Consider the following 27,189-nt stretch of genomic DNA (forward strand, 5'->3'; position numbering starts at 1 on the left):
ACAGTTCTCCCAACCTCAGACCTAGGTCCTATTGGGCCCAAAGAATGGATTTGAGTTGGATAGCAGAATTCACTTTTGGTTCAGGCCTTATTCCACATTAAGCCCAGCCGTTGAGTCTTACACACTTTGAATTAATTAATTTTTATATTTTTCCATAGAGGATTAACTCTTTATGAATCCACATGAATATCCCCTAAATTTAAGGACTGATATAAAAAAGTCGGACACATTAGTTATCGAATAAAATAAAAAAAAGATTGTGTGTTTTTTATTCAATAACTGAATTAGCAAAAAAAAACTGAAAAAAAAAAAAAACAAAAGCTACCACAACCCTTTGAAGTTTCTTGGTTTCATGAAAAGCGAAAGCTAAGAACGTAGGCCATGTTCCATGGTCAACTCGTGTGGGACGAGAAGAGTTCTACAGGACGGTATGCTAGAGAGAATTGTAAACCTTTAAAAGTAAGTTATTTGCGTTTTTTAGGAGTAAGTGGGTCGTATCCTCTCAAGAAAAAGAAAAGAACAAAAAAAGAAAGAAAAAGAGTTCTGCACGAAAAAGCTCTTTTCTCAGATTAAGAGAGTTCCACAGGACGATATGCTAGAGAGAACTGTAAACCTTTAAATATAAAAAAAAAATATATAAAAATTCCTTTGGAATCAATAAAGAAATATTCCTTTTTCTTGATGCAAAACATCGATTAATGCATATGATTAAGATTTTCGCAGCGTTCAATTTAATTTGTAATTAAGCTTAATGCAACATTCTTAATGCTCACGAAAACACTCAATAATATTCCAACTTTGAAATATACTTCAAAACATTGTCCATGTTCGAAGGCATAGCCACCAGATACAGAAAAAATGTAGAGTTTTCTCACCAGATGATTGGCGCGTTAAATCATGACTCGAATTTACTTTTTGAACTTTCTCGCCCTTTTTTTATGACCGTAGTCAAGTTGCTTTGAAATTAACCAATTCAGCGCCCATTTTAGTGAATTCTAGAGAACAATCAAAAAATTATATAATTGTTTATTCAAGAATTTCTTCACCAACAGTCATTTCTTTAATATTTAAAATTTCCAAATTTCCATGTCCTCTTGATTCTTGTCTAACTAATTCCTCTAATTCTTTGAAATATCCAGGATCGATGAGAAACACCTACAGTAAAAATAGAGTAAGAATCCTGCCAGTTCAAACTAAAATGTTAATAAGCAAATACTAAAGGACGGTTTACTCAACATTTCCAGAAACACTTTCCTGCTCAGTGGCGCGTGTTGAAAACCATTGGAAAGTAAAAATAGGAAGTAGAAAGCCAAGACGGTCCCTGGAGCACAAAAACTGGAATCACGAAAAATACCACTATATAGCTTACCTGCACTTTGAAACAGGGACTGACCCTCTTGATTGTGCCAAAGAAATTTTTTAGCGTTTTCAAGTTGTGAGAACCTCAATGGAAAGTTATTCATGTCCATCATCGTCTATGGAAACATATGAAAAGTGATTCTTCTATTTCATTCCGAGTCACGAAAACCGCCCTTAAAACAAGTTAAAAGAGAGCTTGTCAAGAAAATAATTATGATCATCCAACGCCATCTACTTCATGTCTGAGACAAAGTCGTTTGCCGAAAACGAAAAATGGATGAGCATCAACAATTCAAATCGATTGTTAAAAGTCAAAAAACATTACGTGAATTTTTACGGCTTGATGCATAACGAAGTTAGGTAATTAACAACGATATTTTGTTGAGTTAATACTCCGTCATCTATTTGATGTGCCAGAAAAGAAAGAATTTTACTGGAAGATACAAAACGGTGAATAATCATTATTCAGCATTATTTCGATTAGTAATTACAATTAATTTTAATTAAGAGGCTTTGAATCGAAACAAAAATAATAGTGCCTTATGTACTTTATTTTTAGAAGCTCTCGAGTAGCTGCACAGCTCTCATGAGAGCATTAATAAATAAACATGCTACAACGCACTTGCTGGGATATTCTAGAAATAAATTATTTCTAATTATCTCTAAGAAATTAATTATCTCTCAAAATCAAGGAGTACGAAGTTACGCATTAAACAGAAATAACTAACAAGAACACAAAATCTCAAGCGTTTATCAAGTTTTGGAAAAAAGGGAACTGGAAAACATGATAGGTAGAGAGAATATTTCCAGGTCTGCACTCAAAGCTGTCCATTTTAATTTAAAATCTTTCCAGCGGCTCATTAATTTTAGATCGCGAGATTTCAATGAACCTGAAACAGATAACCCAGCATAAACTAGCAATTATTGAAACAACAAAAGTGAATTGATTAAAAATCCGCAAATGTAAAACGTTGATAATGAAATGAAGGATAAAACACTTACGGAAGGGCTTCTTCATTCAAGAACTAAAATATTACAACAATACAACTACTACTAACAAGGATAGACGCTATATGATGCGACCAAATGTGAGGCTATAAGAATAAATTCCAGAGCCAAGAAAATAGAGAGGTTAGAAACACATGGGTAAATGACCATCGCTTCAGCTAACATTCCGCACCCCTCTTTGCGTATCGAATTTTTCAAAAACGTTTTTACCCTCTTCCGGTACCATGAAGTACATCTTTGAATCCATATTGAATGCTTCAAATACTCCACAAGAATGAGCTACTTAGTCCAACAAGCTCTCTAAAAAAAAGCAGTTGAGAATAAACTCTATAAAACAACTTCCGTCGTTCCAAAGTTTAGCCGTTAAACCACCGATTTAAATTTAAACATCTGGAACAGTCGGAATTTACTCGTGAGTAGCTCAGGGTTTAAAGCCAAACCTAACTCAAATAACCATCATCTGTTCGACGATATCATAAAGCAACGAAACGGACAAGTTCACTCGTCTAGAAAAGAAGAGATACGATTCCAAAATTGTTAAATAAAATCCTTCATATTTTTCGAAAATCACTTCAGTAAACAAATTGGCTTCCCAAGTTTAAAAAAAAAATATTTACAGTTTGTGAGAAATGTTTACAGAGAGAGAAGTGAATAAAATCAGACTGGCGGACGAAAAAACGCAGGAATAATGTGACTCAGTCCGAATTTTTAGATAACTAGACACTGACAACGCAATTTCCCCAGGTTTTGGAGTCTAGTTGCAATATGGTCTTTGAATAAAACCTAGAATACATTGCAGATACAACCTAGAAGCAGATGGACGTAGAAACAACCTAGAATATTTAAAATACCTACTGCTGTTATTTTATCGTCATCATATTCCTCTGATTCCGTTACTGAAATTTGACTCAGCCGGTTCTTGATCAATTTACCGCCAGACGGCGTCACAACCCGTATTCTCATTTGCGCTCGTTGAATTGGCAGAACATCTTTCAATAGCTTTATCACTTCAAGTGCCTACAAAAGTGATTACTTATACTTACAGTTGCTTTAACCTGTGGCTATTAGATCTCAACTGAGTTATAGAACACAATAATAGGTGAAGCAACAATTTGGTTTCAATAGCAAAGTTTAGTTTTTCCATAAATAGCATCCCAAAAGGTTCATAATTGGTTGAATTTGTCCCCTTAATAGGCACAAAATTTGAATAAGAACTAAAAAAAAAGTTCTTGCATGAGAATTTCAATTATGAGGAAGTTTTATCACTGAATATGGAAAAATTGCAAATGGGAAATGCTCAATTATTATAGGCTACAAAAATCTTGTATTGCTTATTTCATTGCTAATTTTAGTCAGGATTTGAATAAAAAACTATCAATTGCTTTGAAGTTCTAAAATAATAATAGCATATAGACTGTGGCAAAACGTCTTAAAGAGCTACTGGTAAAAGTCTATAAAAGCGATCATCTTAGAAAAATGAATAATTTCACCAAATGAGGCTTGATTTATATATCTGAAATAAATCATTACACCGCACCCACTATTTGAGCCTAATTATTCATGTCTAGAAAACTTCATATTCTGTTTAGTACTCAAAATTCTATTAAAGGCAAAACAGTGAGAACAATTTTTGGCTAATATTACTTAACTATGAAACCATTTATAACTATTAACTACTACTATTAGGATGAGTAAAAGTCATTAAAAATAGCAAACATTATTAACATCGGTTATCAACAAAAAAACGATAGCAAAGAAGCGAATAAAAATCTTTCTCGAAAGCCGGTGCATTCGGAGAGAATTTAGGGCACACACAGGGAAGAAAGAGCCCAAAAGCGATTCAATTCTCCATTTTTCTCCGATACGACTTCAGCGTCAGAAAAATACGCCCTTATCATTCGTGATAATTTGGTCTTTTGTGTAGCCATAGTAACGGTGGATTTCACTTTTTGAGTAAAGAAACGCCTAGATTTTCAGAAATCCAAAGTCATTTTATGAGGTTTTTTTCGCTAGAAAATTTCTAAGTGAGATGCCCCCCTCCCAAAAGAAATTTTGAATAATTGCTCTCCATCTAAAAAAAACTTCTAAATACACCCAGGATAGGACAGCAGAATCATATGACTATTATGCCATGGATGTCATGCTATATTTGTTACATCTTTATTTTTTCTTGAATGGTTTTCTGTTTTCTAGCATATGATGATGTACCTGTCTTTCGAGCATTAATATTTGTTAGTATAAAACTATCTTACCTGCTGTTTGGCATTCCGGTTTGGTTTTAAAGAGTAACCAGTTTCCTTAATAGCTTTCTCAATTATTGAAATAGGGTAAGGTCGTTTTGTATCCGAATTTAGACATTTATCTGAAAAAGAGTGTAATGGAGTAAAAATCATTAACAAAAAGCCTAGATGAACAGAAATTAGACCTACGTTGCCTGGGCAACGTGAAGTGTTGCGGCAACCTTTGTCCGGCTTCGCCGATAAAAGTGTTGCGAGAGCAACACTTTGGTTTTGTTTCTTCGCTATCGGTTAAATTCTGAAGTTGTCAAAACTATCAAAGCATTCAAAACGGCATATTCAAAGCAGAACACAATCAGTAATCACATGATCAAGTTCTTCAGCGTTGAAAAAACAACAGCAAAAGAATATCGGAAGAAGGGACTAAATTGAGTTTGCAGCCAGTTGAACTTTATCCTTTTCAATCGTAGACATCGTGACCGATGGAAACTTGGAACATTATCTTATATAATCTAGTTGGTATTATAAAGCTATTCGTGACTTTTCAGGATCAAATACCATAGATGTGCACCAATTTGCACAAATTTTTAGCCTCTGATGAACCTCCTCTAGCAACCGATTCTTACTTACAAGTCCCTCTCCCGTGATATACATCCAAGTTCACCGGAAACAAATAATGGGTACACCAACTAGCAAAAGTTGCAAACCCCTTGTCGCTGAAGTCATTGTAGCCTAACAGCCGATTATTACTTACAACTCCCCTACATGTCTTACAATCGGGAACCAAGTTGTTCTTACCATCAATTACACCAGAAACAGATAATAGGTACACCAATCAGCAAAAGTTGCAAACCCCTCATTGCCAAAGATGATTATAAGCTAATAATCGACTGTTGCTTGGAAGTCCCCTACATATCTCACAATTGGTATCGGCCTATTTTTGGTTCAAGTGTGTACCTTACCACTGAAGTTGTCAACCCCTTGAAACTTTCAAACTGGTGTATGTCATGAAGGAATTTTTTTAACAAAAAATGGATGACATACACTTTGATCAGCTCATCAAGGTCTATCGATTGTCATTGAAAAAAAAATTCTATCTGTCTTAGTTCAAAAGTTGACTTTTTTGCCGGAGGCCAACTTTCTAACACCGCCACTTAGAAAGGAGCAAAGGATAAGCTCTAATTTCTTTAGCAATGAGAGAACTTTTAAAGTTTAAGAGGTATATCTGATACCATTTCTCTATTGCAATCCCAAGTAGAAAAAAAAGAATGGTAAAGTCAGCTGAAATCACGAACAGAAATGGCTAGAAACAATAGATGGCAGCACTTTCGGACCCGTGGGAAAATCGCACTTTTTTGTTTCTGTAAATTTTTCTATTTATCACTCAAAGAAGATATATTGGCTGTGGGGCCGGGGAACTACCGCATATATTTAACACTTATAGATTTTAGTCCATCTTCAATTTGAAACTGGTGCCTGCCTGCTTGCCTGCTAGAACGGAGCTTTCCACTCGAAAGCAGAAACATGGTTTGATGAAACGAAAACTTGGCTGCACAACTTCAGATACTCCTCTCTGACATAGGCTATATAACTCCACTTCACTTCGCACACCATAGGCTCTGGCTCGAGGACAAGCAAAAACCATCCTTTTTGGCCCCAGGCAAGAGTTCTACGGAGCTTTCCAAAATGTAATGTCATATTCATCAATCCGGCCTGAGGTCCACACTTTCCGTAAAAACCGCACAGGTTAGACCCTTACCAGTTTCCAGGAATAAGCTGAGATCGGCGGCATAGGAAAAAAAAAAAAAACAAAAAAAAACGGGACAAAACCAAAGTGTTGCTTTCGCAACACAATTAACAAAAAACAATATTGTTAATCCCGGAAACCATTGTAATATCCCTCAAAATTTTAGAGTAAACACTCAGTCAATATCTTTCAGAGGAAACAAGAGACAAATGCTACAGGAACTTTAGGGCTTTTCCCAATGGCGTAATTTCGTCAAGATCCAGGGGGGAGGGGTAAAGTTGGAGCTAATTTTCCCAAATCAAATGAAAATGACCGTAAAAACTGAAAAATGAGTCACATATTACCATAAAGGTAAAGATATATAAAGAAAACTGACGCAGGCTTATCTTAACTAAATTACAGCTGGGGGGCAAACTGAGGTCGGGTGGGACTTGGGTCTGGAGGGTGCAGTTGGCCCCCTCACCTGCCCCATAGAAAATTACGCCCCTGGTTTTTCCTATATCGTAGGAAAAACCAGGTTTTTTCTAGATCGCAGGAAAAACCAGTTCCTGAAAAAGGGAGCATTTAATTTTTTTTTCTACATTTTTTTTCTAATTCTCTTCATATTTCTCATCTCACAGTTCTTCCACGGGGAATCTATTCTTTTACATTGATTCCCTTTCCGAAAGCATCTGGAACATGCATTTTTACCCTCATTTATATGTTTCGCCAAAATAGAAAGTCGATTTTCACCCTCATCTGACTCAAAAACTCCACCCAAAAGATAGAGGAAAAAGCGAAAAAGATGCTTCCTATGCAAAAATTGACTTGTTTTTCAAGCCGAAGCATTTTTCTTATTGTTCAAGTCAAGGGACTGTAAGTTCCCTGGAAAGGGTTTTCTGTCAAGGCATTTTCAATGGTGTACCATCCAACACCTTTTTTAGGGGGTTTCAGGTTTTTTTTTTTTTTTTACCATCGACCGTGTTCGTCTTTTACTAGGTTGTAGCTACCGCTTCAACCACGATTGTTATTATGACGTCATTCATTATCTTGTATATGAAAATGTAGGTTTATTGTTTATTAGTCAACATTAGCTGAAAATGGACAAGCAATGTTGAGGGGAAAGTTGAAGTAAATCAAAGCTACACGAATATGCTTTTTTTCTTTTTTTTTTGTAAGAAATTGGATTTCATTTTAACTATTCTGTTTTGTTAATAACAAAAAGTGAGTAAATATAGCAAATTTCTTTAAAATGAGGCCTTAAACAGTTTTCTATGATGTTCCAGTGCCCTAGCAGCTAAGAGAAAACAGAAAAAGATGCTTCTCATGCAAAAAAAAAAAATCCTGTTGTTCAAGCCAACAGTTTTTCTTAAATGTTCAAGCCAAGGAACTATAAGCTGCCTGTATGCGGTTTTTAAGGCAATTCCAATGGTGTACCTTTTGTTTAAATTCGACACATTTTAGGGGTCTCAAGCTATTTGTTAGTTTAACTGTGGGCCGTGTCCTCTCTTACTGGGTTCCAGCTACCGTTGCAACAACCAATAGCATTCTAAGTACTTTCAATGTGCCACATAGCAATACTATAGGTTGAACAACTGGTAGTTTTTTAATTAACTATCATACGAAAAAACTGACTTGGAAAATACTAAAAAATGAAAAACAAATTTGCATTAGAAATACTTAAAATGCCTATAGTTGTTTATTCGTCTGGTGGAATTCATTAATGCCATTTTCCTGATTCTTTCACCTTCAGCCAAAGTCCTCGGAGTTAGTTTCAGTACCGATTGTGCAGTGTTCACACTCTAGAGCAAGTTCAGAAAGGCAACTGTGCACTTAGTCCTTTGAAATCAATTTATTGTAATACTCGGTGACTATTGGCTAGAGTTTATTCTTTGCTATAGCGCCAGGACTAAATTTTGGTGCAGGTATTTTGTGTACTGTTTAGACGAAATGACCTTTAAGGCCCTCCAGAAATAACAAAAATTGCAAACTATTTATCGACAGTTTTACAGTGGAAAAAGTAGGGAAGATTTCAACTTGAATATCCGTTTAGCACGAAGTTCTCAATGATCCTTATGAGGGCTAAACAACCTATATTTGGATCAAGCTTTTTTTTAGACAGGTTGCAGAATGTTAAGGGGCCTGGAAATGGACAAGTAAACTTGAATCTCTTTACTAACGGATAGTTTTCTGTCGTTCTCATGAAACCACCTTACAAAAAGTACATTTTTAATTTATATTGTTATGACAAATTTTTGCCTCTATTTTTTTTTTGCTTTTTTTCCACTTAATATAGAAGGAGTTGTCGTAGAAACTTCGAAAGGAGCATGATCAGTTGGAAATTGGAAGTTCTAGTGTCCTTTATAAGAGTGAAAGGTGATGGAGGGTAACCAGCCCCCTCCCATGCCCACCAATTACCCAAAAACATGCAATCGAAATTTCAAGGGAGCCATTTTATTCAGTATAGTCGAAAGATTCAGAAACTATGACTTTAGGGGTGTCACATCCCCCAAGCGCCCTTGGAGCAAGGCTGTAAGTTATGTACTTCGCCCATAGTTTATGTATAGTTTTCGCTATTCAGAAAGGTGGTAATGCTCGTTGACCTTTAGTGTCCAAAAAGACAAACGATATTCAGATGAACATGAGGGAAATACTGAACAAATTCAAAACATGTTATGTGCATACGGTTTGTCGAAAAGGCGAAATCATGAGGGATTGAGCATATTAGCCACTTTTTTAGTTTTTTAAGCTAATGGATTTTCCGTGTTGTTCAAGTCAACAGACTGTAAGTTTCCTTTGATGGGGGAAGGGGGGTTTCGGCTAAGGCGGTTCCAAGGGTGTAGTTTGTATTTCAATCTAACACCATTTTTACGGGTTTCAGGCTAATTTTTTTTACTATGGGGCGTATTATTACTAGGTTGTGAAACATTGTTGCAGAGGTAGCTGCAGTCTAACAAAAAACAATCACGTCCCATAGCAACCAAAAAATAGCCCACCCCTCCTAAAAATGGAGTCAGATCGAAACGAAAAATACACCGTTGGAACTGCCTTGGCCAAAAACACTATTTTTTTTATATTGAAGAACGAATTATAGCCCATAGTAACTGAATTATTAAAATAATTACAGTTTAAAACAAACTATAGCCCCTAGAAATTGTAATATTAAAAAATTACTTCATAAGAAGAAGCAAGGAAATAAGAAGAGAAAAGTAAGGGAAAAGAGAAAAGGTTTGTTCCCTATGGAAAAAAAACTCCATTCTGGCCCTCGTCAAAGAAAGAAACTTAGATACAAAGAAAGATATGAAAATCGAGCTGATTTTCTAATAAGCCTATATATCTATCTGCCAATACAATTAAAATTAAAATAATAATGTAAGGTCATTTTATCAAAGTACTGTCTAGAATCACTCATAATTCTTAAATTGGCTTATTGATGTTGGAAAATATATTCTCGTAATAGCGTATTTGCTCTTAGATGTAACAATCAAAAATCCTATTCCATTATATTTTCAGAAAAGTTTAGGACGTCCTATATTAATAACTGCCATGTTATATCCTTTCGTGCCAAAAAAAATGAATATAACACAGAAACTTAGTTAATTCTCAAAATGTCACACTAAACTTTATTCAACTAAAAAATATTTATATTTTCTAAATTTATCTATAAATCTATCAAATGTAAAAATATTTCAGTAATGAAGAAACAAAGAAATCAAAACAAAAGTTAAACGCATCAAAGGCTGAGACTGGCATCTTTCAGAGTGGAGAACCTAAAGGACAACATGATTTGTCATATACTTATAAAGGTGAGTTCATAAAGGTTGCCCCCAGATATAAGTACTTGGGGACTGTACTCGCGGCAAATGGGAACTGGACCAAACACATGATTTATCGTGTAAGGGCAACTGCACATGCTCTACTCTGGCAAAAACACATAATGGGAATACAGAATATGAACATGCATAAGTACCTCTTCTTGACTAAAGCTCTACCAGTTGCCCATTATGGTTGCGAGTTTTGGGGGTCACTGCAGTTTGGCAATTAGAGTCTCTAAAGTTTATGTATTTTCAAGAAGTTGTTGGATTGAATTATGATTTTAGGATTTTTTTTCTTAGAGGTGACCTGGGTTTACTGAATTTGCGTCATAAGAGGATTATACACATGATCAAGCTATGGTTACAGACATTACATTTACCAGATAATCGTCTAGCGAAGACGACATAGAATGGGATGTTGGAAACACCTAAAAAGGTAATATGGCCAAAGTGGGTAAAATTGCTGTTGGATAAAGCTAGTTTCTCCTGAGCATGGAATAAAGGCCACGGCCCTGATTGCAAATCTAATGGTTTCCTTAATATGTTTGATTTGTGCCTTCAGACCAGGAGATTCAGACTTAGCTTACTGGTGTTTAGGCAGGTGCCCTAAGATTTTAGAAGGAGGTTAAACTACTGTAAGGAGAGGATTTTTTACATCCTTCCAATAAGAATATGAAAGTGAAAGTGAATAAAAGACTATAAGAATTAGGGGAGGGGATTTGTTTTTCTTCAATTTCCTTAGTGAATAGAGCAAAACAGGTACTTTTTAAAATCTAAGTGAGAGGTCAATCAGCCCCTCCCTTCGCAGGATTGGCATCCTTTCAAGAACTTGTTCAAAATATAAATTTTATATTACAAATTTACCTGCAACAATAGTAGCAATTTCTTTCTTCAGGGACTCTAGATGGACTTGTCGTTCTTTGTCAGATATTTGAAGTTCTCCTTCTGCCAATATCTTCTTGCATATCTCAGCATGATCATCATGACCAAATGCAGTGACCAGATCTTCTTTTTTGGCCACCTGGCCTTTGGACACATTCAAAAATACTGTATGCGTTTGTAGCACTTCGTCGATGTCCTTCTCTCTGCATAATAGAAAGTTAAATACTGTTTAACAAAGTCACTGATGTAACCAGGGTGGGGAGGAGGGTATGAAAAACTGTATGTTATGTGGAATGCTTCCTAGCCTAAATATAAAGACTCCTAAATCTACAGAGTGAAGTCATGTCTGTGCACAGGGAGAGAAGGAAGGACATCGGGAGAATCTTTTTTCAATTGATGAATAACCTTGCTAAGGAATTTCCAGATAGATAGAAATTTGTTAATTGCATAACGGTCATTGAAACCTGCCATAGAAATATAATGAGCATCCTCAATGATACTGCGCATGATGCCACTGACTTAGATATAAAAGTAACCCCTTTTAAATCCATGATAATACCAATATATTACCTTAAATCCATACAACGGTTTCTTAATTCTATCCCCCATAGCTTCTGTGTCTTCCTTAAAATTACTTGGTATCACAATTTCTTCTAATTTAAGAGAATCCAATATCTTAAAAGTCATTTTGTGGGTCTCAGCATTGGCTGAACGCGTCAGAGATAAATTAGCTAAATAAGTTGACTGAGTGTCTCAAAGTTAAGAGCCTCGAGAGCCGTTTCGTTAAAATAATAATAAGGGATTTTAAATGTGTCAATAGTTCAATTATCTGCAAGAAATTTTACGGAGGGGGAGGGAGAATTCAGCGAGGATGGAAATATCCAGAAGGAGTTCAAAGGGGCTGTATTTTGTGGGAGATGAACTGAGAAATTTCCTGTAAGGGCAAGGGAATTTTATTTGGAGGGTGAGCCAGAGTTACCAGCATTATTTGGAAAATGGATCAGAAATTGAATTAAAAAAAAACAAGTTTTTTCAACTAAAGTAAGGAGCAACATTAAAACTCAAAACTAATAGAAATTATTCTGTATATGATAGGGTTACCTCCCTTCTCAATACCTTGCTCTTTACACTAAAGTTTGACTATTTGTCCCAATTTTTTAAGAATGACTTCTGGAACACAAGGGCTGTTTAATTACAATAAGAAGCTTTATTATAAGTGCTAAGAACCTTAGCATGAAGAGCAAGGTATTGAGGAGGTGAAAACTCCTTCATATGCAGAATAATTTCTGTTCGTTTTGAGTTTTAATGTTCCTCCTTACTTTCAGTTGAAAAAAAGTTTTTTTTTATTTTTATATAGTTTTTTATTTATCTACTCTATACCAAAGCAAGTGTACGAGTTGGAGAAAGTATTTTCTGCTGCAAAGCTTTCGAAATTTTCGAAATAATTTATTAAAAAGAGTAATTGTGCCTGCTTTTGCATCCCTTTGGAAACCTATTCGAGATAAGAGAATACTTAAAAAAAGTATTATGCAGAAAAGGGTCTAAGTTTCTTTGAAATTCAGAAGTTGAGAAATACTAGAACAGTAGTTTTTGGCATGAATTACCATCAATATGTGATCCTCTAATCATGCTTTTTTCTTTTAATTTCTCTCTCACAAACATTTGCTAGAAAATAATTAATCTTAAAAGGCTGTTTTAAGCTGCAAGGCAACAAAACATTTTTGAATTGGCAGTATGATGTGTCTTTTTCCTTTTCCTTCTTTTTCCTACATTTTTCTTCTTATATACTTGTGTTTAAAATGGGGGAAGGATGGGAAAGAAGCAAAGCATGGTCTGGAGGGGGGACACCGCTCCCTCTCAGAACAGCTATGAGCTCTGCTTAGGCTGATTTTCAGCTGACTGCATAAATTGATGACGACAATGATTTTATTATCGAAATGTCTCTAATCACTGTTAGGCATTTCCGGGGAGTTCGAGGAGCTACTGTATAGACCTGATCGCACATTTTAGAAAAAGAAACAGGAAATGGAAGAAAACAACCATAAAGAAAAAGGATGGTCATGAATGTGTGCACAGAAAGCTTTTCACCCCTTTATTAAAAAAACTGTTCTTTTTTGCATAAAAAGTCATGCAATAGTACTACACTTTCCCAAAAATGTTACTTTTAGAGATAAGTACTATCCATGACAAATGACAACCCTAAAGAAAAGTCAATGAGAGACTAAAAGCTAATATTTTCAGATTGGAGATCTATTTATTTTCTCGACTCAAAACAAAGAAATCTTTCTGAAACTGCAAGATGTCATTCTAAGGCATCTTAGCATATCTACTACTAGTGTGTTAGCAAATCAGCATTTTTGATCGCCACTTATTTCGCACAAAATCAGTAGGCCTGGCCTGTCAAAAATGCTAAAACGTACATGTTTTGAAGTGATAACCCTAAAACTTGAACAAATGGTACTATTATTATCTTTGCAATAATAAACACAAACTTATCACCTACACTATTTTTCTGTAAGCTTTAAATCTTAAAAAAAAACAGCTGTTCAAACAGTAGTTTACATTAACTAATACAGCAGTTTTCTGTTTTTACCAAAAACAGAACAGAAACAGGTCTACTGTTTTTGTTAAAACTGTTTTGTTTCATTTAAGTTCTGCTTATTTTTTTTCTGTTTCTTCCAAAGAATAGGACAGTGCCCATGCTTAGTTTTTTTAGTCACTCCTATCTGGCCGGGTATGCCAATTCGGAGCTTCTCCTCTAATACCATCATAACAATATTTTTGGTATCCCTCCCTGTTTGATGCAGTCCCCAGCAGTACTTGTGTGGGGTGGTCAGAAAAGTTTCCCCACCAGCACTTGGGAGGTCGTCCTCTGGGGTGATAGGCATTTATTCTTCCCTCAAAGGCTATTTTAGGCAGTTGGGCTGGGAACATACGATGAACGTGTCCTAACCATCAAAGCTGTTGGAGTTTGATGGTCTGCATGATGGTTTGAGGGTAATCCAAGGAGCATATCAGTTGTTCATTTGATACTCGGTCAAGGCAAATAATATCACTTATCTTTTTTTAGCGATTTAGTTTCATAAGCCGCCAGTTGGTTCTTGTCATCAGCTTTTAGAGTCCATGTCTCTGCTCCATACGTAACAACTGCAATCACTAAGGGGTGGAAGAGCCAAATCTTCAGTTTAAAGGGTAGGTATTTATTTTTTCCAAATAGAGCGCAGTGACTTGAAGCATGCAGAAGAAAGAGATAGGCATCGTTTGATGTCTTTTGAGGAGTCATCTGTGGATGTCAGCACACTTCCTAGGTAAGCAAATCGGTCGACCTATTCGATTTCTCGCCCCGATTAGTGACTTCGGTGAGGGGGGGACAAGCCTCTGCATGCCGCGTTACTTTCATCACCGTGGTCTTGCAGGCGTTTATCTTCAATCCAAAGCAACTAGCTGCTTCTTCGATAGCGTTTGCGCTGCCTTTTTCAGCTATTTTTTCATTCAGACAATTAATGTCATCACGTATGCAAGTAGGTCAAACAGGTATCCTCCCATGACTATTCCCATGTTATCAGGGACAAGTGCCAGCACACTGTATACGAAAAGGCAGAAAAGAGTGGGTGATAGAAGGTATCCTACACTTGCAGAGGTAGAATATTCCTCAGTTAGGCCTTTCACTAATTAGTTAGGCTTCTCACCTTCTCGTACATATTTTTTATAACATCAATAATATCAGAGGAAATTCTGTAGTGAACCAAAATATACCAGAGATCATCTTGCCGGATTAGGTGAAAGGCTTGCTTAAAGTCAATGAACAGTTGGTATAACTCTTTACTGAATTTCAGATATCGTTCCATGATTAGTTTAATGACAAATATGTTGTCTATAGTGGATCTGATTTGACAGAATCCAGCTTGATACTCACGTATGACATGTTTTGTCATGTTTCTTATGTGGTCTAAGAGTATTTTCGTCAGGATATTAGTGTGTTGGCAAGTAAGTGATATGGGTCTTTAGTTGTAGTAATGGCTTTTGGATCCCTTCAGTGCAGGGGAACTGTGACAGATGTTGACCAGAACTTGGGTAGTATTTTGTTTCCCAAACAGCTGTTACTATTTGATCTTACAGATCAATGATAATGTCAGATTCTACTCTGAGCAATTTTGCTTGTATACTGTCTATCTCGGGTGCTTTGTTAGAATTGAGGGATTTCACAGTGGTTTCCATTTCTGACCTTATGGGTGGTTCTTTATTTATTTATGCTGGAAACGTCTGAAGGACTTTAGGATCTGGATTTACTGTGGGATTTAGCTTATCCTGGAAATGCTCTTCCCAATGATCTAGGAATTAAGCGCAAGAGGTAATTTTTTTGCCTCTTTTTATCCAAGAGTTCCAGGCACTTTTTACCTTTATAATTTGCTAGCTCTTTAGCATGTTTGAACATAAGGTGCGAGTTACTTCTTTGGAAGTGTTCTTTGCACTGCTGACAATATTTGGTTATCATGTCTTTAAGTGCCTGGCGAATTTTCTTCTCGATTTGGCGTTTCAGTTGCTTGAACATATCCTTACTTTCTTGATGTTGTTTGTTGTTTCTCATGTCAACAATTTCCTGGGTAATCCATGGCCTGTCTCTGGCGGATTTACGGCCGAGAATGATCTTGACTGTCTCACATATAGCTCTGCTGCTTTGCAACACAAGCTGATCAACGTTGGCTGGGTAAATAGGACAGGTGTTTCTTGCATAATCTTCAAAAGTATTTCGTTTAGCTGCTCTCTAAACTTTTTTCTTGTCTTCTGGTCCTTCAAGGCTTCCACACAGAATCTTGGAAATTTTTGCTTTGATTTAAAAACAGCTTTAACCTTAGAAAAATTGATGACATAAGGAGGCTGTGATCATTGTCAAAACCTCCACTGGAGAGAGTCACTGTGTCTGTGAGCAAGAATTTCCACCAATTTGATACCAGTATGTAATTAACCATGTTGGCAGTCCTTCCATCAGGGGACCAACAAGTGACCTTCCTCTTTTACTGGTGTTAGAACATCGTGTTTGTCACAAAAAGGTTGTTGTCTCAGAAAAATTCAATGAGTCATTCACCTCCGCTGTTGATCTGCCTAATTCCGAATTTGCCCAAGATATTTTAGTTTCCACTGTTGTCGTTTCCCAAAATGGCATTGAAGTCTACAAGGACTACAGTGAAGTCTTTCTTTGAAATGGTGTTGACAAGACTTTCAAGCTGAGAGCAAACATCTTCTGACCCCTTATCCAGCCTTGACAAATCAGGAGCACAAACCTGCATTAGAGAGAGGTTGCTGAACTTGCTTTTCAGTTGGATCATCATCAATCTTTCCAAGACAGACGCCACTGACACTAGGGATTTTCTTGCTGTTTTTGCCAACACCTTGCCTATGCATTCCATCTTTTCTGCCAGAGAGTAGGAGGGTCACGTCTCCTATCTTTTCTTAGCTGTTACCTAGTAGGTGCGTCTTAGAGAGACCAATGATATCCCACTTGTATCAGTTTACTTTATGGAGGAGCATGTGTTTCTTTCCTGGTTTTGCGAGTGTCTGGAGGTTTTATGTTATGATTCTGGTTGTAAGTCTTGTGCATAAAACTGGTCTATCATCCATTTGTGACGGACTGGTTAAATATTCTCTAGATTTGTTTCCAACACTGTTGGCTGTTAATACATCAGTTGCCCTGAATGCAGTAATTTGTTCCTTGGTTTCCCCAAATGTGGTAGCTTGTTCATCAGTTTCCCTGGATGTGGTAATTTGTTTGTCAGTTTCCCCAGATGCGGTAGCCCTAATTCGTAATCTTATTAATGCCCAATCATAATCTATAAAGAGGAGAAGCTTCTTGACTTACTTTCAAAGCAATGGCAAGCCAGTCCTCTTTGCTTCTAGCAGGGACCATTGACACCCTTATGTGTGCCTTCCGCCCTTTCACAGTTGTCCTCCTAAAGAGGATCCTCCCATGATAGTATCCTGCAGAACCATTCAATTTAATCAATTACTGGGGGAAGAATTGCACCTGAAAGGACGTGTCCACACTCTGGTTGGCCCAGCTCAGTCTGCATCAGAGAGGCCTTCACCTCCTTCACCTGTAATTATGGCCGCCATGTGAGGGTACTCTGGTTTCAATTTATGGACACCAAGGGGCTAGGTTTCCCCTCGGTCCATGCCTCTGATCATTAGAGGTACTCTACATATCTGTAGGGCGTTCCCCTATCGTCTACCCGGGGATGCGCTGAGGGGCCTGGGGTAGGCCCCTACTGAGAATATACCTCAATAGTATACAGTTCAGAAAACCAGCTATTCTCTATTTTTTTTTTTTGAGCAATGACCTGAATTTCGACATAAAATAATACACTGGGGTGATTGTATTTGCAGGGAAAATTTTTCTAAGGAGTGTAGTTACTGGCATAATCTGAAAATGCCCACAAAAAATTTCCCTAGAGGATTTTAGCAAGGATAGAATTGTCTTGGGGGTGTTCTCCAGGTAGGTGGGGGGGGGGTGTTCTCCAGGTAGGTGGGGGGGGGTGTTTTATGAGGAAGAGTTTTACTTTGAGACATTTTTGGTGGGAGAGAAAATTTTCTATGGAGGGAAGCTTGATTTCCTATCATGTTTTGAAAACAACCAGAAATTACATTTAAAAAAACAAGTTTTTTTCAACTGAAAGTAAGGACCAACATTAAAAATTGAAACAAACAGAAAATACTTCATATATTAAGGAGGTTCCCTCCTCCTCAACACCTTGTTCTTTATATTAAAGTTTATATTTTATTCTGATTCTTTAGAAAAACTCCTGAAGCACAAGAGGCATTTAATTAACAAGACTTGACTTGATTTATAGACAAAATAAAAAACAATGCATACACTGATTCCTGTGCTGCTAACATTCCAAAGGCTCTAAATGGCCAATACAGGAATTTGAGAAATCAATCATTTGATAAAAATGTCACAAAATATTTGACAAAAATATCATCAAGCAGAAAATAATCTTTTTCTAACACCATTAAGCGGAAAAACAAACAAGCAATAAACAAACAAAACTAAACAATAAAAAACGTAAGTAATTTTTTCATTTAATCAATAAGATATTTTTAAGTACTTTTTTTAGAATAAGATTAGCGAAAACAATTATTCTATATATTTGGGCAATATACAAGTATTTCACATATGAAAGGAGATAAATCACTTCACAAGATTATCACATCAAGCAGGACACATACCTTATTCCCAAAACATTAAACACAAAAACTAAACAAACAACTTTAGCCTACTCAATAAGATATTTATTATTATTATTTTATTTTTTTTTTGAACGAACTTAGCGAAATTGATTCCTTTATATAGTTGGATAACATGCTCCAAAACTCAACACCAACATGTTGTAATGACAGTGAATCTCTATGGCTCTGGTGTATTTCTGATATGAGTAAATTATTTTCAGCTGAGGTTGTTGGGTATGAATGATATTCTGAAGCTGTTTGAAACCTATTAAGTTGTCTTAGGCCAAGTGGAGCTAAAGAATTAATACACAAGTAAACTAGACTTACAACTTAGAGCATAGATATTTTAAAAACGTTCAGAACTTATGCCAGGCAGAATGAATCATTTGTAGAGCCTGTATATGAAAACAGAGTTCTTACTGCCCAATTTTGTATTAATAGGATTTTAGACAATTAAATGAATTAGACCAAAGAGGGCATCCATACTAATATGGAGAAACGAGATTGTAATATAAAGTTTTAAGTGCTTCATGAGGAATAAAGTGCTTCAGTCTATTTAGAATACCTGTCCCTCAGGAAATTTTAATGAAACGTACCCTCACATGATCTTTCCATGTAATTATTTCATCAATAGTCATACCAAGATAACTTGAATTGCCTACCCTTTCAAACTTTAGCATGAAAAGCAAGATACTGAGGAGGGGGTAACCTCTCTTCCCTTTATTAGTCCTATTTAATATATAAGAAAATAAAGTCACAAATCAAATATTTCTTTAATTTGTATCTAATCTATGTCCAATAAATAAAAATGCCTAGGCTATTATTTAAAGACACGGCTATACCTTACATGATGATCCTGAACTAAGATCCTAAACATGAAATAAGCAGTGTGGTAATAAAAGAGTAGCTTTATTTGATTCCTGATTCAGCCTTGTTTAAAAATACAATTTTCACTTTCTTGGAAATATATGAATAGGCTGGTAATGCCTAAGGCTACATATTCCCTTTTTTAACTGCCTTTACTTTACAGAAAGAACCAATTGTATTAGCCAAGAATTGGGGCTACTGAGAAGGAGCCATGTTAAGAAAATAATTCTTGCTTTACAATATAAAAAAAAACCTGCTTTGGTTTTCAATACATTTTGAAAGCACTTCTTCATTACTTTATCCCTCTCATTCATGCCAAAATATATAGCCAAAATTATATATTTGTTGAGTATTATCTTGTTTCTTGATTTTGTCATCAAGGATTCAATTTATGAGTACACAGTGAAAACAAGAGTGACATCTGGAAAAATGAATAGGATATTAGGAGGCTGGGGGACAAGTATAGCGGAAGTTAAGGCTTTTACCTTAAAATTTATTTAGTTGGTCTAGCCTTGATCAATTTTCAAAATATGCATGATGCCAGCTTCAAAAAATTAACTAAGTCATGTTTGGACATTCAGGTTGAATTAAAACAGTTTATGCAATCAAACAATCAGAATATAATAAAAAACGTATCACATAATAGAATATTACATCCTTTGACTGTAAAAAAAAATGGTAGAAAAACAGCTAAAGGCACATAGGAAAGTGGGAAATTCAAAAACAAAAAGTTAATTTGTATTATCAACATATCGAAAAATAATTTTATTTATTACTTCTTTATGGATAAGTTTGCTGCATGGCCTTCAAATATTGCGTACACCATTTTATCTCATGGAATTCCTTCCAATCAGAAATTAAATAAAGAAAACAAACAATTTTTATCAACTGAAAGTAAGGAGCAAAACTAAAACTTAAAACAAACAGAAACTATTCTGTATATGAAAGGGACTGCCCTCTCCACAGCATCTTGCTCTTTACACTAAACTTTTCTATTACTTCAAAAAGTAGAATTGCTACATAAAGTTGATAACAACATATCTTTTTCAATGAAAAAGACTATGTCAATAAAAAATAGACAGAAATTAATATAAAAACATTTTAATTTAACTTCTGATATTTTTAAATAATACTGGGATATCTGGCTCTCTCTCCATGAAAAATTCCAGTACATGTGTGTTATACCCCACTCACTCAAGTTTACAATGGGTAAAACTCAAAAACAAACTGGTTTCTTTGTTACTTAGGAACAAATTTGGGCTATATATTTGCACATTAGGGGGGAGAAAATTATTCTGCATATTATGAAATAAGAATTGTTTTCTGACTTCAAACTGTCCAAACACTTTACCCCTCTCCCTCTATATATAACCCAAATTATATATTTCCTATCTATTCTGTCACTTGTCTTTGTCTTGTCTTGTGCTAAGCTGAAAAAAAACCTAACAAAGAAACCAGTTTGGTTTGAGTTTTACATGGCATAAACTTGAGTGAGGGGAGTTTAATACACAAGTACCAAAATTCCATCTCCCTACAGAAAATAAAGAAACAAATCATCAAATGTAATTCCAAAATCTGGAAAGCCTTATTTTCCATGGGGGAGGGGGGTATTTTCCAGGGAGTATTTTTGGGGTAATTTTTCTGCAGGGAAATATTTTCTACAGAGGGATATTTTATGGGGGGAGTATTTTCCATTGGATTTTCCACAGGGGAAGGAGGATATTTTCCAGGGAAAATATCCCACTTTCCACGTGGGGGTATTTTCCACAGGGGAGTATTTTGTGTGTGGGTATTTTCCTTGGGGGGATATTTTCCGGGGGAGGGGTATTTTCCTTGGGGGGATATTTTCCGGGAGAGGAGTATTTTCTGGGGGGGGTATTTTCCAGGGGATAAATGCTGGGGGTAAACAAGCCTAACTAGTTTAGGCTAATTGCCTAGCCTAAACTAGTGGTTCAGGAAGTTCTTCTCCACACACACCCCCCATAATTTACCCCCCAGACCCCTCCCATGGGAAAATTCCTCCTGGAAAAGAAATCCAGATTTTTTTCATAGAAAAATATTTCATACCTTTTTGTTTGTCTTTCTGACTCCATAGGTTTTATTACATGGTTTTTTTAAGAGACATGTATTCACATTTCATCAGGCAAGTCCAAACGCCCGAGGGATTGACAGAGGGGTTTCTGACATTGGCGGGCATTCTTCAAGGTTGTCTCTTGTCACCCCACCTCTTTAACCTATTCCTCAACACAGCGCTATCATTTGCCGAGACTGTTGACAGTGCAGAAATTGGGGGGAAGCTTATTGATAAATTGGCATACACAGATGACATTGAAAAATTCAACAGTCAAGAGCATCTACTCCAAGCTGACACCAACAAAGTAGTGTTGGCAACCAAGGCCTTTGGGATGGTCATTAACACAGCCAAAACCAAGGTTATGCGGGTGTCTGGAGACCCTACTTCAAGAAACGTGCAGCTAACAATAAAAGGAGAGCCAGTAGAAAATGTTGACTCCTTTGTCTACCTGACAGAAGTTAGGAGGCTAGGGAGCCTCCTAACTTCTGATAACGACTGCTCAAAATCGATCAAACGAAGACTTGGCCTGGCAGGCGCCAGCTTCAAGAACCTCTTGCCAATCTGGAAAAACAAGACCCTGTCAACTTCTCTGAAGGTGCGACTCTTCAACTCTCTCATAATCCCAATTGCTTCATACTTAAGCAAAACTTGGTCAATAAAGGATGATGATGAGCAAAGAATCTCTGCCTTTGAAACTAAATGCCTTAGACGCATTGCAGGGATCACCTACATTGACCAAGTCTTAAATGTAGACCTCCAAAAACTACTCTGTTTTCGAAAAACTACCCAAAAAACAAGACCTCCAAAAAACTACCATCACGGACCAGGTCAGAAGCCAGCAACTCCGCTGGCTTGGCCATATCCAGCAAATGTTGGCCAACCAGCTCCCAAAAATCACATTTGAAGGATGGTTTCACAGCATGCGCCCCAGAGGGCGACCTCGTTAGAGATGGACCAACAACTTCCTGACCAATAACCTCCCCCAGCTACTTCATCTAGCACCAGATAGATTGAACTACCGTCACCACATTCATCATTTGTTCAGAAGAGAAGAAGCCCCAATACAGACACAAAGGCCAGACAGGACTTAAGTCAAGTCAAGTCATAGGTTTTATTTTGAAGATTATTTGACTTTATACTCATTTTTGGCTTACTGGGGCTCTTTACATTTCTTTAAAATACTTGTTCTGTGTGTTTCCCATTAAAAAATACTATATGTAAGTAAGTAAATAAAAAGACAACAAGTTTTTCAACTGAAAGTAAGGAACAACATCAAACCTTAAAACAAACTGAAATTATTACATGTGTAAAAAGGGTTGCTCCCTACTCAAGACCTTGCTCTTTATGCTAAGTTTTTTTTTAGAATCTTAAAATAAAGCTTACTGTTCTAACTAAACGGCCATTGTGTTTTAGGAATCATTCTTAGAGAATTGGGAGCAAAATTCAAAACTTTAGCATAGATAGCAAGGAAGGCACAACTCCTTTCATGTACATAATAATTTCTGTTCATTTTAAGTTTTGATGTTGCTCCTTACTTTCAGTTGAAAGAAGTTGTTTTTTAAATTTAATTTCTGACCATTTTTAAATAGTACCAGGAAATCTGTTTCTCTCCATGAAACTTCTGGTACTTGTTTATTACACACCACTCACTCAAATTTACAATGTGTAGAAATTAAGAACAAACCAGTTTTTTTGTTACTTTAGCAACAAATTTGGGCTATATATTTGCACATTAGGGGGGTGAAGGTTGAAGTACAGCAGGTCTACATGCAAAATGTGTTAGGTACAATTATTCTGCATATTATGAAGTAAGAATTGTTTTCTGACTTCAACCTGTCAATATACTTTAACTCTCTCCCCCTTTATATGCAAATACACAGCCCAAATTGTATATTTCCTATCTATTCTGTCACTTGTCTTTGTCTTGTCTTGTGCTAAGCTGAAAGAAACAAACAAAGAAACTGGTTTGTTCTTAATTTTTACACAGTGTAAACTTGAGTGAGTGGCATACAATGCAAAGCCTTATTTTTCATGGGGGGGTATTTCCCACAGCAGGTATTTTCTGGGGGAGGGGAGTATTTTCCTTGGAAGGGTATTTTCTGCAGGGAGTTATTATCATTGGGGGGTATTTCCTGGGGGGTAAATGGCAGCCACTAACCTAACATAATTTAACAACATTTGTCTATTAATATCTTTTTGGCAGATGATAGTGATGGTGTTTACCTTTCATATAGGCCTATGGACTATTTGAAAATGGATAAATTTATTCAAATCTACATTTATTTGATAAAACTTTACTTTCATCACAAGCTGTCTAAACTGGAAACTATGCTACAATGCAGCATAGTTTCAATACTATAGCACTTAGAAATGCTGATTCTAAAAGCACATCCATTTCCAGTTGACCCTCCTCCTCCATGGGACAAACTAAAAATGTGTAAAGTGGGCAGGGTCTTGAAGCTGAGGGAAAAGTTGGGGCTGAACAATATGAATGAAATTATATTTTAAATACTAATCCTAGTCATCACTGGTAATTTCTGTATAGTAGGAAGTCAAAAGATAATTAAAAAACTCATGCTTCCATTAATGCTAATATCTAAGATGGTTTACTTTCACTTTTGAGTTTAAATTAGCCAGCTGTTTCTAAACAATTGCAATAGTAGCTGTTGTGACATTGGCCTGTTATAGAATTTGAACTGGCAAATCAGAGCAATTAGTCAAATATTGTAAAAGGTAGGCAGTGCAATGTCCAATTTTGCTTACCGGCAACATTACCTATATAGCCAAGTGTATTAGTCCTTGAGCCCTGCAGGGAGCAGGGCAAGGTCTGATTGGTTAAGCCTTGTTTGTTATGGTCATGATCTTTCATCATTGCAACCCTATTTTCCCCAGAAATTGTAGTTAGTCAATGGCAAGCTTCTGTGGTGTTAAAAGTTTGAAGGGAGGATATTTTAGTTTTTTGTAAGTTTTTTTTTTTTTTTTAATTACTGCATAGAGCTAGATTCTGATGATTGCATATTATTTTATGTCATTATTCATTCATATTGCCCAACCTCAACATTTCTCTCAGCTTAAAACCCTGCCCACTTTATACATTTTTAGTTTTGTTGAAGGAGGATTTTAGAAAGCTAAAAAATGGATGCACTTCTGTAATAATGACAAAGAAACAATATTCAATCATGAGAATCTTGCTATGTGAAGTAATATGCAGTTTCAAAAACCTTATAACAAAAGTAAGGCTTTACCATTTATTTTTCACAATTTTGTAAAAAAAAAAATCATACAACAGTGAAAGAAGTTATGATAAAGGTTCTCTAATTGAAAAATATTGAATATTAAACTGAAAATTTTGAATATTAAAGTAAGAATTATTGGTCAATGTTGGTATTACTGGAACATTTTTTTGAGGTCATGAAACTATTGTTGATAGATGCATTTTGACTTTTTGAACATCTTTTCTCTCTTGCAAAACTACCCCAAACTCACCATTATGGAGATATAATATATTTGCACACTAGGGGGGGGGGGGGTAAAGCATAGCATGTATTAAATACAGCAATGGTTAGTTTACATATTTAATATATGCTATGGTTTACCCCCACTCCCCTAATGTGCAAATATATAGCCCAAATTTGTTTCTAAACTATTATAGATTTGCAATTTCAAATATCTGGTCAACAAAACAGAAATGATTGAAATTCTATATGTATAAATACAATAATATTTGGACTGGAATAACTCCATAATGGTGAGTGCAGTAGTTTTGCAAGAGAGAAAAGATGTTCAAAAGTCAAAATGTATCTATTAACAATAGTTTCATGACCCCAAACAATTGTTCAGGTAATACCAACATTGACTGGATTTTTTTTTCTTAACATGTCTCCCTTTGTTGTAGACTGCTCATATATTTACATTGTCAATGCCCTCTAGAGATGGGAAGAGTGGAGGTAGGTAGCTATTTCAAAACATCTTTTCCAGACATACTTTAGTCTATAGATTCATCTCTGACAGTTTCATTTTCCTAAGCTGACTACTTTTTAAAGATACAAAAAGTTGCTTATCTCAAATTTTTCTGAGGCCCTTAAGCTAGGCTACCCATGGCTAGACAGCATGTCCTAAACTTACAATTTTTCTCTCCAAGAAACAACTTTATTTCTGTAACAAGCTATTTCAAAACGTTTTCCAGCCTTTTTCATCCTTACAACAGCTACATTTGTTAATCTAATTTGGTTTGTAGGAGTAAATATTTTTGAAGACATTTTGTGATATAACGTTCTTTAATTTTAAACTTCTTTTCATAATATGCCATCTATTCATTATTTGGATTTCACTCCTACTATAGAAGTTTTTCTTGTTAATCAAATGTTTTGTCAACTATGCTGATCAAAAATATTGTAAGAACAGATTTTTTGTTATGAACAATTGTGAATCAACAATGACTTTCGTGAGAATATAGATTTTTATTTTTGTTGGAAATAAATGGCAATATTTTTGGTAGACTCAAGGCAGTTTATATTACTGATCTACGAATAAGGTGAACTTGCTTTTTTCGAATATAATAATCACTTTATTCGAAAGTTCAATTTTAAGCCCATCGCAGGTCCTCAAAGATGATACCTTCTTCGTCATATGCAGAATAATTGTAGTTAGCACACTTCAATTGTAGCTCCACTATACTCCTCCCCCCCTTCTCATGTGTAAATATACAGCTCAAATTAAATGTTTCCGGTTTTTTTCTTGCTCTGAATTTCATAACGGTTGAGTTCACTTTACGGGTTAAACAAATATTTGGTTAACAACAGTATATAAATGGTATCTAAAAAAAGAGAAAAGGATATCACGTTTGAGGATCCGTAATGGGCTTAAATGTAAGGTGTTTACTATATTCGGAAATTGTACAAAAAAGACAACGAACGGTATGTTCACTTTGTTTGTAGCCAGCAATATAAACTGGTCCAATTTCACCATAGTTTTAAACCCATTTAATACTTTCTATTTATACAACTTTTAACTGTCTGATCGAATTTTGAAACATGCAATAAAATAAAAAATATAAAAAATTCTGTGCCTTTTGGAGAGAAAAGGGGCGTGTAATTTAGGTCGGAGATCAAGCTAAGAACAAATATAACAACCTTTATGACAAATTAAGTCTTTTTTCTTCTGAAACTATAATGACAAAAATACTTTCCACCATGATATTCATCCTTATATTTGCCTGCTTAACCTTGAACAACAAGTTTGATAAAAAGCGATTTTAGTTGTGTGTACTTCCATCCATAATGTTGATCAATAAGATCTCTTTGGTCACAAGAGCCAAGTTCTTGATCAGTAATGTCAGTTAATAACAAATTCTTGAAGTATTATGTTACCAAAAAAGGCCTCAGATCTTTATTCTGCTCTAAGGTTCTGAAAGATCTAACTTTATTCGCTTCTGTTGTCAGCTCATGACTTAAGCTCAGTCATTTTCCCTTTACTGCACCAGTAGAGAAGTATCACAAAGTAAGATTTTCAATTGATTTCAGGAGAAATGCTCGGAGCAAATATTTTTTTTTTATACTCCTTGTCCTCTTACATTTTTATTGATACCTGGCTTAAATTAAAGCTTCTGTTGCATTGGACTAAATCTAATCACCTGTTGTCACGTTTTTTGCTCCAAATTAGAGTCGTTTTAAATTTGAAACACTGACTTCTAAAGCCTATTTGACATGTTTCAATTTTGTTCATGTCAGACAAGGCCTGCATGATAGAGGTACGGATCACACTGTTGAGCTATGTCTTATGGTATGTTTTAGCATTGTTCAAGGGTCAAAAGGAACCACTCTACAACGCCATTCAAAGCTGGTAAGGTGAGAACATCATGTACAATACTAATATGCTAGGGAACTTCTGTATGATATTTAGTAGAAGCTATATGATGCCATAATTCAAAGAAATCTTTCACATTTGAAAGATCAAAAGTAATAAACTTCACCATTCTTCCGCTATGGCTCTTTTGCC

General features: G+C 35.7%; 1 protein-coding gene across 1 annotated transcript; it reads right to left on the reverse strand.

Annotated features, from left to right (window-relative positions):
* Positions 1-1,011: 1,011 nt before the first annotated feature.
* Positions 1,012-25,483, reverse strand: LOC136026026 (ribosome maturation protein SBDS-like). The gene is made up of 5 exons (XM_065702183.1): positions 25,318-25,483; positions 11,010-11,230; positions 4,620-4,729; positions 3,223-3,384; positions 1,012-1,155 (listed from the first exon to the last, which is right to left on the reverse strand). The coding sequence occupies exons 1-5, from the start codon at positions 25,449-25,451 to the stop codon at positions 1,027-1,029; spliced, it is 756 nt and encodes a 251-aa protein (XP_065558255.1). The 5' UTR covers positions 25,452-25,483; the 3' UTR covers positions 1,012-1,026.
* Positions 25,484-27,189: the final 1,706 nt, after the last annotated feature.

The sequence above is a fragment of the Artemia franciscana genome, chromosome 4, assembly GCF_032884065.1.
Source record: "Artemia franciscana chromosome 4, ASM3288406v1, whole genome shotgun sequence".
Lineage (NCBI taxonomy): Eukaryota > Metazoa > Arthropoda > Branchiopoda > Anostraca > Artemiidae > Artemia > Artemia franciscana.